This window comes from Oncorhynchus kisutch, linkage group LG7 (genome assembly GCF_002021735.2).
Source record: "Oncorhynchus kisutch isolate 150728-3 linkage group LG7, Okis_V2, whole genome shotgun sequence".
Taxonomy (NCBI): Eukaryota; Metazoa; Chordata; class Actinopteri; order Salmoniformes; family Salmonidae; genus Oncorhynchus; species Oncorhynchus kisutch.
The window spans coordinates 48702272-48719778 of NC_034180.2; the positions used below are offsets into that span (position 1 = coordinate 48702272).

The following is a 17507-nucleotide window of genomic DNA, read 5'->3' on the forward strand; positions in this document are numbered from 1 at the left end:
GCATAGCAGTGTGAACAGACAACACAGAGTTACACATGGAGTAAACAATTAACAAGTCAATAACACAGTAGAAAAAAAGGGGAGTCTATATACATTGTGTGCAAAAGGCATGAGGAGGTAGGCGAATAATTACAATTTTGCAGATTAATAACACTGGAGTGATAAATGATCAGATGGTCATGTACAGGTAGAGATATTGGTGTGCAAAAGAGCAGAAAAGTAAATAAATAAAAACAGTATGGGGATGAGGTAGGTATCCGAAGTAAATATAAGTACTTTAGAAAAAATAGCTACATTGGGTGAGGCGGGTTGCAGGAGAGTATTTAGAAGTTGAGGTTTAGCAAAATGTTTTAAAAGATATGCAAAGAAAAATATGATAAAAAAAACAATATACGATATATACAAGGGACACGACACGTCAAGACGTCCGACTGCTACGCCATCTTGGATTCCTACCTGATGCAGATCTTTGGAACATCTACATTTTAAAAAGTCTAATAAATTCATGTAATATAGCCTAGACCTTCACAATAAATACATTATTTATTTTAGACAGATCTAAAGAAACATGATATGAAGAAAATGTAGTATATTTCAGAATAACAGAATAGCATACTCTGAGTTGTCCTCCTGTTAGGTCCTGATGTGGCTATGTCAAAATGTCTGTGGGCTACGGTAGTTCATTTAGCAGACAATATTTGCTTAGAATTCCATTGCATTATTTTATTTTATAGTATGAAGAATACAATTGAACAAAGCTGAATAAACGATTTGAGGGAGTGCGCACATGCGGCTATTCTGTGTTGAGCGGTTAACAAAGAAATAGGTACTCCTATATTTTTTATTTAGGATTATTATTGTAACTTTAGTTCTACAAACGTTGGGCTATATGTTTGAATTTTCAATACATTCTAAGGCTGCATGATGCGACTCTAAAGATGATTTTTTTAAAGTAGCTTAGTTTTTTTTTGCGCAGGCTGTACACACTTTATCAGTCTCTCATTCACAATTTGACAAGCACTTGATAATGCCTCGAACTTCACTGCGGCATCCTTTGTGGCCTTAATGCACCCGCAAAAAATCTATGCCTTTTGTGGCCGTTGTTTCCTTGGTCCGTAGTGCTGCGTTGTGCCCTTTTCCCTGAGTGCTGAACGTTCTGAAGCACCTCTCACTCACATGGCACTCCATCACGTGATCGGGTCTTTCTCACAGGCTACAAGTGAAGACAGACATATCGGGTACGCAACTGCACATGTCTTTATCTATTTCCGAGGTGCATATTGAAGATATTGGAAGAATTATCCACATTTACTTTTCGTCAGCCAACAAGAAGAGTAGGCCTAACAAACAGCAAAAGCACTAGCCTATGTCAAAATACTAACCCATAGTACAAAAGTTGACTTATTCTATTCTGTGCGAGAAATACATTTTCCAAACATAGTCTGGGACAGTTGTGGGATGCATTAGATCCCAAATGAATACAAACACTAGCATTAAAAAAATTAATGTTTAGCTTAAAATGTTGATAAACTATTTCTTCACATTATAAGCGCAGCAATGCGCACATGGGAGTAGGCTATAAGCGCAAATGTTCCGTTAGCGGGAAAACACCATTATCAAAAGTGACCGCAAATGTGATTATGCATGTGATGCTTTTATTATAAAGGTGCATTTTTATGGTGAAAATTAACTTCCCCAAACTTGAAACTCACGCGCTGTTTATGTATACCAGTTAGGCTCTACCCCCCTTTATAAAGCGGATTAATGTGCATAATTTTAAGAAGTTATTTGGCAACTTTAGTTGTGATACAAACATCAAAACATATAGGCCTATGGGCTAGGCTACATGAGGTGTGTGACTATAATTATAAAAAGTTGCAAAAGAAAGGCTTTGTTTCTTATGCTGGGCATCATTCACAAGTGATAATATATCATTCACAAGTGATAGGCTAATATTGTCACCCATCACACAATTCTTGATTTAATCTTGTCTTTGCATATACTAAATAATATACAGTACCAGTCAAAAGTTTGGACACCTATTCATTCCACGGTTTTTCTTTATTTTTACTATTTTCTACATTGTAGAATAATAGTGAAGACATCAAAACTATGAAATAACACATGGAATCAGGTAGTAACCAAAAAAGTGCTAAACAAATCAAAATACATTACCTTTCAAAAGTTTGGGGTCACTTAGAAATGTCCTTGTTTAAAAAAAACAAAAACATTTTAGGTCCAATAAAAGAACATATAATGTTTCTGAAATACAGTGTAGATGTTAATGTTGCACATTTGTTATTATAATTTTTTATTTCACCTTTATTTAACCAGGTAGGCCAGTTGAGAACAAGATCTCATTTACAACTGCGACCTGGCCAAGATAAAGCAAAGCAGTGCAACACAAACAACACAGTTACACATGGAATAGACAATCGTACAGTCAATAACACAATAGAAAAAGGTCTATATACAGTGTGTGCAAATGGCGTGAGGAGGTAAGGCAATAAATAGGCCGTAGTAGCAAAGTAATTACAATTGAGCAAATTAACACTGGAGTGATAGATGTGCAAATGATGATGTGCAAGTACAAATACTGGTGTGCAAAAGAGCAAAAAAGTAAATAAAAATAATATGGGGATGAGGTAGGTAGATGGGCTATTTACAGCTGCAGTGATCGGTTAGCTACTCAGATAGCTGATGCTTAAAGTTAGTGAGGGAGATATAAGTCTCCAACTTCAGCGGTTTTTGCAATTCGTTCCAGTCATTGGCAGCAGAGAACTGGAAGGAAAGGCGGCCAAAGGACGTGTTGGCTTTGGGGATGACCAGTGAGATATACCTGCTGGAGCGGGTGCTACGGGTGCATGTTGTTATCGTGACCAGTGAGCTAAGGTGGAGCTTTACCTAGCAGAGACTTATAGATGACCTGGAGCCAGTGGGTCTGGCAACGAATATGTAGTGAGGGCCAGCCGACGTGAGCATACAGGTCGCAGTGGTGGGTGGTATATGGGGCTTTGGGGACAAAATGCATGTCACTGTGATAGATTGCATCCAGTTTGCTGAGTAGAGTGTTAGAGGCTATTTTGTAAATGACATCGCCGAAGTCGAGGATCGGTAGGATAGTCAGTTTTACGAGGGGATGTTTGGTAGCGTGAGTGAATGAGACTTTGTTGCGAAATAGGAAGCCGATTCTAGATTTAATTTTGGATTGGAGATGTTTAATATGAGTCTGGAATGACAGTTTAGTCATTAGGTATTTGTAGTTGTCCACATATTCTAAGTCAGAACCGTCCAGAGTAGTGATGCTAGTCGGAGTGAAGGAGTGTTGTATGGCATTGAAGCTCGTTTGGAAGTTTGTTAACACAGTGTCCAAAGAAGGGACAGATGTATGCAGAATGGTGTCGTCTGCGTAGAGGTGGATCAGGGAATCACCAGCAGCAATAGCAACATTGTTGATATATACAGAGAAAGAGTCGGCCCGAGAATTGAACCCTGTGGCACCCCCATAGAGACTGCCAGAGGTCCAGACAACAGGCCCTCCGATTTGACACACTGAACTCCATCTGAGAAGTAGTTGGTGAACCAGGCGAGGCAGTCATTTGAGATTCCAAGGCTGTTGAGTCTGCCGATAAAAATGCAGTGATTGACAGAGTCGAAAGCCTTGGCCAGGTCGATGAAGACGGCTGCACAGTACTGTCTTTTATTGATGGCGGTTATGATATCGTTTAATTTCTTGAGCGTGGCTGAGGTGCACCCATGACCAGCTCGGAAACCGGATTGCACAGCGGAGAAGGTACGGTGGGATTCGAAATGGTCAGTGATCTGTTTATTAACTTGGTTTTCGAAGAGTCTAGAAAGGCAGGGCAGGATCGATTTAGATCTGTAACAGTTTGGGTCTAGAGTGTCACCCCCTTTGAAGAGGGGGATGACCGCAGCAGCTTTCCAATCTTTAGGGATCTCGAACGATACGAAAGAGAGGTTGAACAGACTGTTAATAGGGGTTGCAACAATGGCTGGGGATAATTTTAGAAAGAGGGTCCAGATTGTCTAGCCCACCGGATTTGTACGGTTCCAGGTTTTGCAGTTCTTTCAGAACATCAGCTATCTGGATTTGGGTAAAGGAGAAGCTGGGAGGCTTGGGCAAGTAGCTGCGGGGGGTGCGGACCTGTTGGCCGGGGTTGGGGTAGCCAGGAGGAAAGCATGGCCAGCATGACTTCCCTGAAAAGTTGCATATCGCTATGACTATACGATGCTAGTGCAGTTCGCCACAGGATGTGTTTGTGCTGGTCGAGGGCAGTCAGGTCTGGAGTGAACCAAGGGCTATATCTGTTTTTAGTTCTACATTTTTTGAAAGGGCATGCTTATTTAAGATGGTGAGGAAAGCACTTTTAAAGAACAACCAGGAATCCTCTACCGACGGGATGAGGTCAATATCTTTCCAGTATACCCGGGCCAGGTCGATTGGAAAAGCCTGCTCGCAGAATTGTTTTAGGGAGTGTTTGAAAATAAAGGAGAGCCACACACTCTAAGAGCTCAGGTGCAAAAATGTAATGTCCAACATTTCGACAGGCAAGCTGTCTTCATCAGGGTATAATCACAAACACTGCAGGGTGACTCGTTTATATAATGCCAAAAGACATACACAGGTTTCTGTAATCATGGCCAAGTATGGCCTAATATCATTGGTTAATTCTCAAATATTAAAATGACATGCAAAGAACAACCTACAAAAAACAAATGGATAGCATACGATCATAGATTCATTTTAGACTACATAAGCCTACAAACAATTACAATGGCAAAGTCACAATAATCACAAGAATGGCTGCTGATCAAAGTCTACATTGAGACCGAAGGGTGCAAGGGTCTTTCTATTCTGGTTAGAGCCAGTTTGCGCTGTTCTGTGAAGGGAGTAATACACAGCGTTGTACGAGATCGTGAGTTTCTTGGCAATTTCTCGCATGGAATAGCCTTCATTTCTCAGAACAAGAATAGAATGACAAATTTCAGAAGAAAGGTAATTGTTTTGCCTCCCGGGTGGCGCAGTGGTTAAGGGCGCTGTACTGCAGCGCCAGCTGTGCCACCAGAGACTCCCGGCCGCGACCGGGAGGTCCGTGGGGCGACGCACAATTGGCATAGCGTCGCCTGGGTTAGGGAGGGCTTGGCCGGTAGGGATATCCTTGTCTCATCGCGCATCAGCGACTCCTGTGGCGGGCCGGGCGCAGTGCACGCCAACCAAGGTTGCCAGGTGCACGGTGTTTCCTCCGACACATTGGTGCGGCTGGCTTCCGGGTTGGATGCGCGCTGTGTTAAAAAGCAGTGCGGCTTGGTTGGGTTGTGTATCGGAGGACGCATGACTTTCAACCTTCGTCTCTCCCGAGCCCGTACGGGAGCGATGAGACAAGATAGTAGCTACTAACAATTGGATACCACAAAATTGGGGAGAAAAAGGGGGTAAAATTTTTTTAAAGAAGAAAAAAAAGAAGGGTCATTGTTTCTGGCCATTTTGAGCCTGTAATCGAACCCACAAATGCTGATGCTCCAGATACTCAAGTAGTCTAAAGAAGGCTAGTTTAATTGCTTCTTTAATCAAAACAACAGTTTTCAGCTGTGCTAACATAATTGCAAAAGGGTTTTCTAATGATCAATTAGCCTTTTAAAATGATAAACTTGTATTAGCTAACACAACGTGCCATTGGAACACAGGAGTAATGGTTGCTGATAATAGGTCTCTGTACGCCTATGTAGATATTCCATAAAAAAATCAGCCTTTTCCAGCTACAATAGTCATTTACAACATTAACAATGTCTACACTTTATTTCTGATCAATTTGATGTTATTTTAATGGACAAAAAATGTGCTTTTCTTTCCAAACCTAAGTGACCCCAAACTTTTGAATGGTAGTGTATACTTTAAATGTGAGATTCTTCAAAGTAGCCACCCTTTGCCTTGATGTTTAAAGCTGTCATCAAGACAAAGAAAAACCCTTCAATGAGTAGGTGGGTCAAAACCTTTGACTGGTACTGTAGGTGTGAAATTTGTTTGGATTTAGAATGGACCATCTTCATGCACCTGTCTTGAAACGGGTTAGCCTTTTGTCATCTATTCACTTAAATAGTGAATGGAGAGCACTTGTCCTGTGGTTCATTTTCATGCCAGCCAGGTAGGCTGTGCTTCTGTTGTAAAGATAAACAATGTGCGCAATATTAGGAAAGTTTAAAAATAAATATGGTAAGCTGATGGGTTCCTCCTTTTTTTAGTAGAGGCCATCACTCTGTTTTCTCGCACAATTGCATAGCCTATAGAAATGTTGTGCAACATGAGCTCATGGGCTCTCATGAAGTGTTTGATTAGATTTTTGATTAGATTTGCATTGATGTCAGAGTGATTAGAGGGACAATAGAGTGCTGAGTACCAGGTAGTTAGCAAGTTTGGTAGGCTACTAATGACCGTGAGCAACATCACAGCTTGGAGAAGAGAAGTCTAATTACCGTGACCAAACAGTCATGTGGAATTTGACTGCCTCCATGACTCGTGACCGCCGATGAGGCGGTAATACGGTCACCGTAACAGCCCTATTTCCAACAGACCTATTGGAATCAGGGCCTCAGGAGGACTTTTCTGGCCTTCAGGTAATTTGAGTTTGAGACCCCTGAGCTAGATCAAACAACCCATCCCTCTGATCAGCATTTTAGCTATTAAGGAACTCCTAAGTCATTACTTTTCATGCATATTTTTTAGATCAGACTAAGTGTGTTTACCTCCTTCACAGCATTTGGAACGTCTCCCATTGGAACACTTGAATCCCAAATGGGATGATGTTTCGTGGGGGCAATTTCTGTGAAAGGTTGGAAAATGGCATCTGTCTTTTCAAAACATGTCATCTAATCTCTTCCCTTTTTGCAAAGTAATCTTCGTTGACAGGAGAGATAAGAGCATTTTGACAAGGAGTCATATGTCTGACATTCCTGGGGGCCTCCCGAGTGGCACAGCAGTCTAAGGTACTGCATCGCAGTGCTTGTGGTGTCACTACAGACCCGGGTTCGATACCAGGCTATGACACAACCGGCCATGACCGGGAGTCCCATAGGCCGAAGGACAATTGGCCCAGCGTCGTCTGGGTTAGGGGAGGGTTCGGACGGGGGGGTTCATTACGTTCTAGCGACTCCTTGTGGCGGGCCGGGTGCCTGCAGGCTGACATGGGTCGTCAGTTGAACGGTGTTTCCTCCGACACATTGGTGCAGCTAGCTTCCGGGTTAAGCGGGTGAGTGTTAAGGAGTGCGGTTTGGCAGGTCATGTTTCAGAGGACGCATGACTTGACCTTCGCCTCTACTGAGCCCGTTGGGGAGTTTCAGCAATGAGACAAGATAGTAATTGGAAAGAAAAATTGGGAGAAAAAACTGGGTAAAATACTAACAACAACAAAAAATATTCCTGGAAAATGTGGGTTAGGTGCGACATAAAACAAAAAAAATACACAGAATTGAGTTAGAGAAATAACTAGTGTCTCCAATGCACTGTAATTTCAATCCACTTTTATGACTCAAAGAAGAGTCTTCAACTACATATAAGGTGCTTTTTTGAGCTCTCCTAGCTGTTCCGTTGAGGAACTAGACCAAGTACACTTGTAGCTGTTTTGTTTGGAACACAACCCTGCATCCCCGCCATCACACAATTACTGTTGTTTACTGAATCCAAAAATGGTCCATTATCAATAACAATCTGGGTGAACACATTTTGCACGCCTGTTCTATTGCCAACACGACCAACTAAGTTATATAATATGATATTGCAGTGTTAGGCTTTTACAATGCAATTCAGGGAAACTGATCATAATTCTGGTGCGCGTAGTTCAGTTATGAGTTTATGAGTGCATTCAGGTACGTGTGCCGCGGCAAATGTTCTCCTCAATGGACAAACAGGCTCATTGTGTTCAGAACAACCCAGGGTATGACTCCATGTCACCTTGGAATTTTACATCAAACATAGTGATCATAAATGTTGACACTGTATATGAGAAGTTTTATGATATGTAAATGTGATGTGCACATTTGGACTCGTGTGTTTGGCTGACTTTTATGACATCAAAGCGGTATTTATTATAATACTCAATTTTCAAAATACATTGAGTCCTCTTAAGTTACAGCATTTCTCTCACTCAGACAGCAAAACATTTGCGAAAGTTCGGAAGAGGGAAACGGCTCAGAACGGCTGTCAGTCAAAACCCGTACATCGCCAGAGCTCTGACGTTATGTATAGCATGTTGGTGTACAGCCACTGCGTTCCAAATATGCCATTTTCAACCAGTATATGGGTATGAGTGTAAAGGGTTAAAAAATACTTACTAGTCGCCCAAGTACTGGAGCATGCCTTTAAGAACATAAGTAACGTAAGTAGCATATTGGAAGTATGTTGCCAGTGCCACAAAGATGGAGGTATACACGAGGGCAGACAAAACAGCTGTTGTTGGTAAAATAATTGATGTGTGTATTAATAGCACATGTATGCATCTTGACATTTGTTCCAAGCACACCGTTTCAAGCACATCCAAATAGACAGCTAATGAACTTAATGAATTGGAAAGCTTGGTATAAAGATACTACTCCTCGTTTGAAGACGGGGAATGAGCTCATTGTTGAAACGCTGCCAAGGAAGCTCTTTGATGTGTGTGAGATGAAGAGACGAGGTCAATACCACTGCTATCTTACCCTTTTGTAAGACACATTAAGAGCGAGAGGCCTGGGCAAGGCGGTGCAGCACAAGGCGGTGCAACACTGTGTTTCTTTCTGAGTTGCAGGGGGAGACCAAGATTCTAAAGCTGAAGAACCTTCGACCTCAGGATTACGCCAACTACAGCTGCATCGCCTCGGTCCGGAATGTGTGTGGTATCACCAACAAGAATGTCCTCTTCAAACTCTCCAACAAAACAGGTAAAGCTTTGGGGCGGCTGAGAACCCTGCTTCGTATTGTTTAGCACTCAAACTTCAAGGATCCACTAGTTCCGCCATGAATAGCAATAAGCACCCGTTGTCTCTCTTAATTATAGTCAATTCATCCCGGCTTTGTCCAAAACCTCTCCATTACAGCAAGTAGATCTGCAGCAAGGAGACAGGTGTCTCAATTTACAACCAAATTAAGTGACTGTAATTTAAAAAGGACTGCAGGTACTTGACACTAGAAATACAATTTGTGACTTTTAAGAGGTTCGGGGCCACTAGATTAGGCCCCATCCTTCCATACCTTCTCCTGAGGTGGGAAGATTTAGCTGAGATTTAGATTTGGTTGCGTAGTTGCAGTTGTCCTCTCCGTTGGCCAGATGTCTCCACTTTAACCCCTGATTGCTCTCCAAGTTCCCCTAGGGGACACCTCCATTCATGTTCCGGGGTTATACAGTGCATTCGGAAAGTATTCAGACCCCTTGACTTTGTCCACATCTTGTTACGTTACAGATTCATTCTAAAATGAAATCATTTTTTCTCCCCTCATCAATCTACACACAATACCCCATAACAAAGCAAAAACAAGATTTGAGACATTTTTTCAAATTATTACATTTACATAACTATTCATACCCTTTACTCAGTACTTTGTTGAAGCATATTTGACAGTGATTACAGCCTTGAGTCATCTTGGGTATGACGCTACACAAGCTTGGCATCCCTGTATTTGGGGGGTTTCTCACATTCTTCTCTTCAGATCCTCTCAAGCACGGTCAGGTTGGATTGGAGCGTCGCTGCAAAGCTCCAGAGATGTTTGATCGGGTTCGAGTCTGGGCTCTGGCTGGGCCACTCAAGGACATTCAGAGAATTGTCCCAAAGTCACTCTTGCTTTGTCTTGGCTGTGTGCTTAGGGTCATTGTCCTGTTGGAAGGTGAACTTCATGCGGGCTGTCATGTGCCTTGGCCACTCTACCATAAAGGCCTGATTGGTGGAGTGCTGCAGAGATTGTTGTCCCCCTGGAAGGTTCTCCCATCTCCACAGAGGAACTCTGGAGCTCTTACAGAGTGACCATCGGGTTCTTGGTCACCTTCCTGACCAAGGTCCTTCTCCCCCGATTGCTCAGTTTTGCCGGGCGACCAGCTCTATCACATGAAATCAAATCAAAGTTTATTTGTCACGTGCGCCGAATACAACAGGTGTGGACTTTACATCGAAATTCATACCTACAAGCCCTAACCAACAATGCAATTTTTAAGTAAAAAATTGGCATTAGGTAACAATTGATAAGTACAGAAATAAAGAAAGAAAACAGTGAAAATAACAGTAGCAAGGCTATATACAGGGGGTACTGGTACAGAGTCAATGTGCGGGGGCACCGGTTAGTCTGGCTAATTGAGGTAATTTGTACATGTAGGTATAGTTAAAGTGACTATGCATAGATGATAAACAGAGAGTAGCAGCAGCGTAAAAGAGGGGTTTGGGGGGGGTTCCGGGACACAATGCAAATAGTCCGGGTAGCTATATGATTACCTGTTCAGGAGTCTTATGGCTTGGGGGTAAAAGCAGTTTAGTGTCTTTTGGTCCTAGACTTGATGCTCCAATACCGCTTGCCATGCGGTAGCAGAGAGAACAGTCTATGACTGGGGTGGCTGGTGTCTTTGACCATTTTTAGGGCCTTCCTCTGACACCGCCTGGTGATGAGGTCTGGGATGGCAGGCAGCTGAGCCCCAGTGATGTACTGGGCCATACGCACTAGCCTCTGTAGTGCCTTGCGGTCGGAGGCAGAGCAGTTGCCGTACAGGGCAGTGATGCAACAGGTGATGATGATGCTCTCGATGTTGCAGCTGTAGAACTTTTTGAGGATCTGAGGACCCATGCCAAGTCTTTTCAGTCTCCCGAGGGGGAATAGGTTTTGTCGTGCCCTCTTAATGACTCTTGGTGTGTTTGGACCATTCTAGTTTGTTGGTGATGTGGACACCAAGGAACTTGAAGCTCTCAACCTGCTCCACTACAGTCCCGTTGATGACAATGGGTGCGTGCTCGGTCCTCCTTTTCCTGTAGTCCACCATCATCTCCTTTGTCTTGATCACGTTGAGGGAGAGGTTGTTATTCTGGCACCACCCGGCCAGGTCTCTGACCTCCTCCCTATAGGCTGCCTCAACGTTGTCGGTGATCAGGCCTACCACTGTTGTGTCGTCTGCAAACTTAATTATGGTCTCGTGCCTGGCCATGCAGTTGTGGGTGAACAGGGAGTACAGGAGAGGGGACTGATGGGCTCCAGTGTTGAGGATCAGTGTGGCAGATGTGTTGCTTCCTATCCTCACCACCTGGGGGCGGCCCGTCAGGAAGTCCAGGATCCAGTTGCAGAGGGAGGTGTTTAGTCCCTGGATCCTTAGCTTAGTTATGAGCTTTGAGGGAATCATTGTGTTAAACGCTGAGCTGTAGTCAATGAATAGCATTCTCACGTAGGTGTTCCTTTTGTCCAGGTGGGAAAGGGCAGTGTGGAGTGCAATAGAGATTGCATCATCTGTGAATCTGTTTGAGCAGTATGTAAATTGGAGTGGGTCTAGAGTTTCTGGGATAATGGTGTTAATGTGAGCCATGACCAGCCTTTCAAAGCACTTCATGGCTATGGATGTGAGTGCTACGGGTCTGTAGTCATTTAGGTAGGTTACCTTCGTGTTCTTGGGCACAAGGACTATGGTGGTCTGCTTGAAACATGTTGGTATTACAGACTCAATCAGGGACATGTTGAAAATGTCAGTGAAGACACCTGCCAGTTGGTCAGCACATGCCCGGAGCACACGTCCTGGTAATCCGTCTGGCCCAGCGGCCTTGTAAATGTTGACCTGTTTAAAGTCGTCCGCAATAGCCGTCCGGAACAGCTGATGCTCTCATGCATGCCTCGGTGTTGCTTGCCTCGAAGCTAGCATAGATGTGATTTAGGTTGTCTGGTATGCTCGTGTCACAGGGCAGCTCGCAGCTGTGCTTCCCTTTGTAGTCTAGTAGTTTGCAAGCCCTGCCACATCCGACGGGCGTCAGAGCTGGTGTAGTACGATTCGATCTTAGTCCTGTATTGACGCTTTGCCTGTGTCATGGTTCGTCGGAGGCCATAGCGGGATTTCTTATTAGCTTCCGGGTTAGAGTCCCGCACCTTGAAAGCGGCAGCTCTACCCTTTAGCTCAGTGTGAATGTTGCCTGTAATCCATGGCTTCTGTTTGGGGTATCCTCTAGGAAGAGTCTTGGTGGTTCCAAACTTCTTCCAGTTAAGAATAATGGAGGCCACTGTGTTCTTGGGGACGGTCAATGCAGCAGACATTGTTTGATACCCTTCCCCAGATCTGTGCCTCGACACAATCCTGTCTCGGAGCTCTACTGACATTCCTTCGGCACTGACATGGACTGTCAACTGTTGGACCTTATGTAGACAGGTGTGTGCCTCTCCAAATTATGTCGAATTAATTTAATTTACCACAGGTAAGTTTTCTGAAAGTTTTCTGAAAGTTTTCCTAGGAGATTTTATTTACATTCTGAGAACGGAAATTCTGAGAACATTCTCTAAATGTTGTGGATGTTTTAAATGAAATGTAAAGGCTTTTTGGATGTTTTTGAATAACTCCCTTAAAAATGTTCACTGAATGTTTCAATAAGACTGCTTAGCTTAGTTTAACTCGTTTGAACTCCAAGCATAGATGGGACACGTGGAAATATATTTCTTAGGCATTTTATTGTGACACAGCATCAGTGAGATTTAAACATATGATCTTCTGTTCTATATCCGTGGAATTAGGCCACTGCGCCACAAGGATGGAGCTAGCAATCCTTTTTTTTTACTCATACAAAGCTGTTCATTGTAGTCTATTCAAACAGACCCCATTTTAAAGGAAACAAGCACTCATTAAATCAAGTGAACACACCTGAACACACTTAACAGGATGTAGAATAGAGAGTTTTGTTGACGCTGAGAATGGAATGAACATTCTTCGAACATTCTCTGAATGTTACAAAAGTTTTTTTTAAATTGCAAAAGAAGAAAGTTCTCTGAATGTTCTGAGAACATTACTTTAAATAGAACCATGAGGAAACCTGTAGGAAACGTTATGCTGAAGTACTGAAATTCCCACAAAAGAACAATATTTCTTAAGGTTCTCTGAACATTCTGTGAACATGATGAAACCTGTATGATACGTTATATGTTAGGAAACCATTCCCAGACCCCTGTGGGAAGGTTTAGATGCAAAATAACCATTAGACAACCATGCTCACACCAAGCTCTAAAAAACATATGGTTCTCAGAACGTTATGTGTTAGCTGGGTTATGAGCTTACACCCTAATACCAACTATATAGCTACACTATAGAACCAAATGTCAACTAGGATATTGGTTTTCAGGAAACAGAAAAATCATGATTGACTTTCTATCAGATTGGACGTTGTGACAAAGGTACCATTTCAGAGCATCATTAAGAGGTAAATACTACTCAGTGTTCAGCAGTTACAGTACCTATTGACTTGTTTGTTGACTATTGACACATTTCCCAGGGACAGAGGTACGTAACATACAGTAAATGGTATTGTAATGTGGGATGTGACAAATAACGAGGAACAATTGTTCCGCTGATTTATCGTCCCTGATTATTTGTACAGATTTCACAGTTGTGCGCATTTGAATTTCGAAATGGAGGGGACATTTGGCCGAAACACGCAAAGAGAGAGAGAGGGTGGAGCTATTTCCCTGCTTCCGTCACTAATTCTAGTTTCACTTTTCATACCTCTCATCTAAAGAACCTAATTGAGTTGCTGGCGGGTGATTTTAATAACGTTTTTTTCCCGAGATAACTTATTGACATTGACACAGACATCAAAAAAATATCAAAAATCTGATTTAAAAAAACAAAACTGGTACAAATACACCTTATGGAACAGCAAGGACCATGAAGAGACACACATACAGGTACAGACACACGTATAAGCACTAGCACACACACTCTACACACACGTACATTATAATATTGTTTTATGGTGGTATTGTACATTTTGTATTGTAGATATGTAGTGGTGTAATAGTGTTACATGATGTAATGTTTTATCTTTTGTTTTATATGTAGTGTAAGTGCCTTAATGTGTTTGGACCCCAGGAAGACTAGCTGCTGCCTTGGAAACAGCTAATGAGGATCCCTAATAAATACAAAAATAATGTTTTCAATTTGAATCTTGTGTTTTCAGCATCCCCCACCATTAAGCTGCTGGTGGAGGACCCCATCGTGGTGAACCCCGGGCAGACCGTGACCCTGGTGTGTGTGACCTCCGGGGGTGATCCCACACCCACACTTACCTGGGTGCACAGCGCAGACGAGCTGCCCAAGAAGAGCGTCCTTAACGGAGGGACCCTCACGTTGCCCGCCATCTCCATAGAAGAAGCAGGCGTTTACAGCTGTGTGGCCAGCAACAACGTGGGCAACCCGGCTAAGAAGTCTACTACCATTGTGGTCCGAGGTAAGGCCTTGGAGGTGTAGGGTAATAGGTTGATGTCAGATAAGCCCTCAATTATTGCCATTTATACCAGATAAGCTCCCAAAATATTCCTTAGGTAGCCTAAGGAAAAGCCTAGCTACGATGATCCAAGGGCCAAACTTTCACATCATTCACACATTGAAGTCAATGGGAGATTTGCACAAACACTAAAGTTACATTCACACATATCTCAAGTTAGAATTCAGGCCTAATAAATTACCCAAGGTAGTATCCATTCTAAAAGGTCATATCAGATGTTTATTGTTGAATTGAATGTGTGAAGAATGCTTGTAAACTGGTGTATTCAGACCAAATATCACCAGTGTGTGTTTGATTCCCCACTAATAGCCTTGCCGCTGGGCTGTGTGTGTAATCAGTGAAGGACTATCTGGTACAGGGATATAACGACCCTCGACCCTCGGGGGACAATGAGGAAAATGAAAGAAAAGAAACACATGCTTACTGTTTGGTGTTCCCAGTAGTGCTCCCACTCGTGTTCTCAGTAGTGCTCCCTGTAGTGCTCCCACTAGTGTTCTCAGTAGTGTTCCCAGTAGTGCTCCCACTAGTGTTCTCAGTAGTGCTCCCAGTAGTGCTCCCACTAGTGTTCTCAGTAGTGCTCCCAGTAGTGTTCTCAGTAGTGCTCCCAGTAGTGCTCCCACTAGTGTTCTCAGTAGTGCTCCCTGTAGTGCTCCCACTAGTGTTCCCTGTAGTGTTCCCTGTAGTGTTTCCAGTAGTGCTCCCAGTAGTGCTCCCTGTAGTGTTCCCTGTAGTGCTCCCTGTAGTGCTCCCTGTAGTGCTCCCTGTAGTGTTCCCAGTAGTGTTCCCTGTAGTATTCCCAGTAGTGCTCCCTGTAGTGTTCCCAGTAGTGTTTCCTGTAGTGTTCCCAGTAGTGTTCCCAGTAGTACTCCCTGTAGTGTTCCCAGTAGTGTTCCCAGTAGTGTTCCCAGTAGTGTTCCCAGTAGTGTTCACAGTAGTGTTCCCAGTAGTGTTCCCTGTAGTGTTTCCAGTAGTGTTCCCTGTAGTGTTCCCTGTAGTGTTCCCAGTAGTGCTCCCTGTAGAGCTCCCTGTAGTGTTCCCTGTAGTGTTCCCTGTAGTGTTCCCTGTAGTGTTCCCTGTAGTGTTCCCACTAGTGTTCCCACTAGTGTTCCCTGTAGTGTTCCCTGTAGTGTTCCCTGTAGTGTTCCCACTAGTGTTCCCTGTAGTGTTCCCTGTAGTGTTCCCAGTAGTGCTCCCTGTAGTGTTCCCTGTAGAGCTCCCTGTAGTGCTCCCTGTAGAGCTCCCTGTAGTGTTCCCTGTAGTGTTCCCTGTAGTGTTCCCTGTAGTGTTCCCACTAGTGTTCCCTGTAGTGTTCCCTGTAGTGTTCCCAGTAGTGCTCCCTGTAGAGCTCCCTGTAGTGTTCCCTGTAGTGTTCCCTGTAGTGTTCCCTGTAGTGTTCCCTGTAGTGTTCCCACTAGTGTTCCCTGTAGTGTTCCCTGTAGTGTTCCCTGTAGTGTTCCCACTAGTGTTCCCTGTAGTGTTCCCTGTAGTGTTCCCAGTAGTGCTCCCTGTAGTGCTCCCTGTAGTGCTCCCTGTAGTGTTCCCTGTAGTATTCCCAGTAGTGCTCCCTGTAGTGCTCCCTGTAGTGTTCCCAGTAGTGTTTCCTGTAGTGTTCCCAGTAGTGTTCCCAGTAGTACTCCCTGTAGTGTTCCCAGTAGTGTTTCCTGTAGTGTTTCCTGTAGTGTTCCCAGTAGTGTTTCCTGTAGTGTTCCCAGTAGTGTTTCCTGTAGTGTTCCCAGTAGTGCTCCCTGTAGTGTTCCCACTAGTGTTTCCTGTAGTGTTCCCAGTAGTGCTCCCAGTAGTGTTCCCAGTAGTGTTTCCTGTAGTGTTCCCAGTAGTGCTCCCTGTAGTGTTCCCAGTAGTGTTTCCTGTAGTGCTCCCAGTAGTGCTCCCTGTAGTGCTCCCTGTAGTGTTCCCAGTAGTGTTCCCAGTAGTGTTCCCAGTAGTGTTTCCTGTAGTGTTCCCAGTAGTGCTCCATGTAGTGTTCCCTGTAGTGCTCCCTGTAGTGTTCCCAGTAGTGTTCCCAGTAGTGTTCCCAGTAGTGTTTCCTGTAGTGTTCCCAGTAGTGCTCCCACTAGTGTTCCCAGTAGTGTTCCCTGTAGTGTTCCCTGTAGTGTTCCCTGTAGTGTTCCCACTAGTGTTCCCTGTAGTGTTCCCTGTAGTGTTCCCACTAGTGTTCCCTGTAGTGTTCCCTGTAGTGTTCCCAGTAGTGCTCCCTGTAGTGCTCCCTGTAGAGCTCCCTGTAGTGTTCCCTGTAGTGTTCCCTGTAGTGTTCCCTGTAGTGTTCCCACTAGTGTTCCCTGTAGTGTTCCCTGTAGTGTTCCCAGTAGTGCTCCCTGTAGAGCTCCCTGTAGTGTTCCCTGTAGTGTTCCCTGTAGTGTTCCCTGTAGTGTTCCCACTAGTGTTCCCTGTAGTGTTCCCTGTAGTGTTCCCTGTAGTGTTCCCACTAGTGTTCCCTGTAGTGTTCCCTGTAGTGTTCCCAGTAGTGCTCCCTGTAGTGCTCCCTGTAGTGCTCCCTGTAGTGTTCCCTGTAGTATTCCCAGTAGTGCTCCCTGTAGTGCTCCCTGTAGTGTTCCCAGTAGTGTTTCCTGTAGTGTTCCCAGTAGTGTTCCCAGTAGTACTCCCTGTAGTGTTCCCAGTAGTGTTTCCTGTAGTGTTTCCTGTAGTGTTCCCAGTAGTGTTTCCTGTAGTGTTCCCAGTAGTGTTTCCTGTAGTGTTCCCAGTAGTGCTCCCTGTAGTGTTCCCACTAGTGTTTCCTGTAGTGTTCCCAGTAGTGCTCCCAGTAGTGTTCCCAGTAGTGTTTCCTGTAGTGTTCCCAGTAGTGCTCCCTGTAGTGTTCCCAGTAGTGTTTCCTGTAGTGCTCCCAGTAGTGCTCCCTGTAGTGCTCCCTGTAGTGTTCCCAGTAGTGTTCCCAGTAGTGTTCCCAGTAGTGTTTCCTGTAGTGTTCCCAGTAGTGCTCCATGTAGTGTTCCCTGTAGTGCTCCCTGTAGTGTTCCCAGTAGTGTTCCCAGTAGTGT

At 44.0% G+C, this 17507-nt stretch overlaps 1 protein-coding gene across 1 annotated transcript in view; it reads left to right on the plus strand.

Moving 5' to 3' along the window:
- Positions 1-17507, plus strand: part of LOC109894701 (MAM domain-containing glycosylphosphatidylinositol anchor protein 2) — a 209488-nt gene that overhangs the window by 85713 nt on the left and 106268 nt on the right. The window contains exons 5-6 of the mRNA XM_020488377.2: positions 8799-8931; positions 14167-14436. Coding sequence (XP_020343966.1) covers positions 8799-8931; positions 14167-14436 — 403 coding nt within the window. The remainder of the gene's footprint in view (positions 1-8798; positions 8932-14166; positions 14437-17507) is intronic.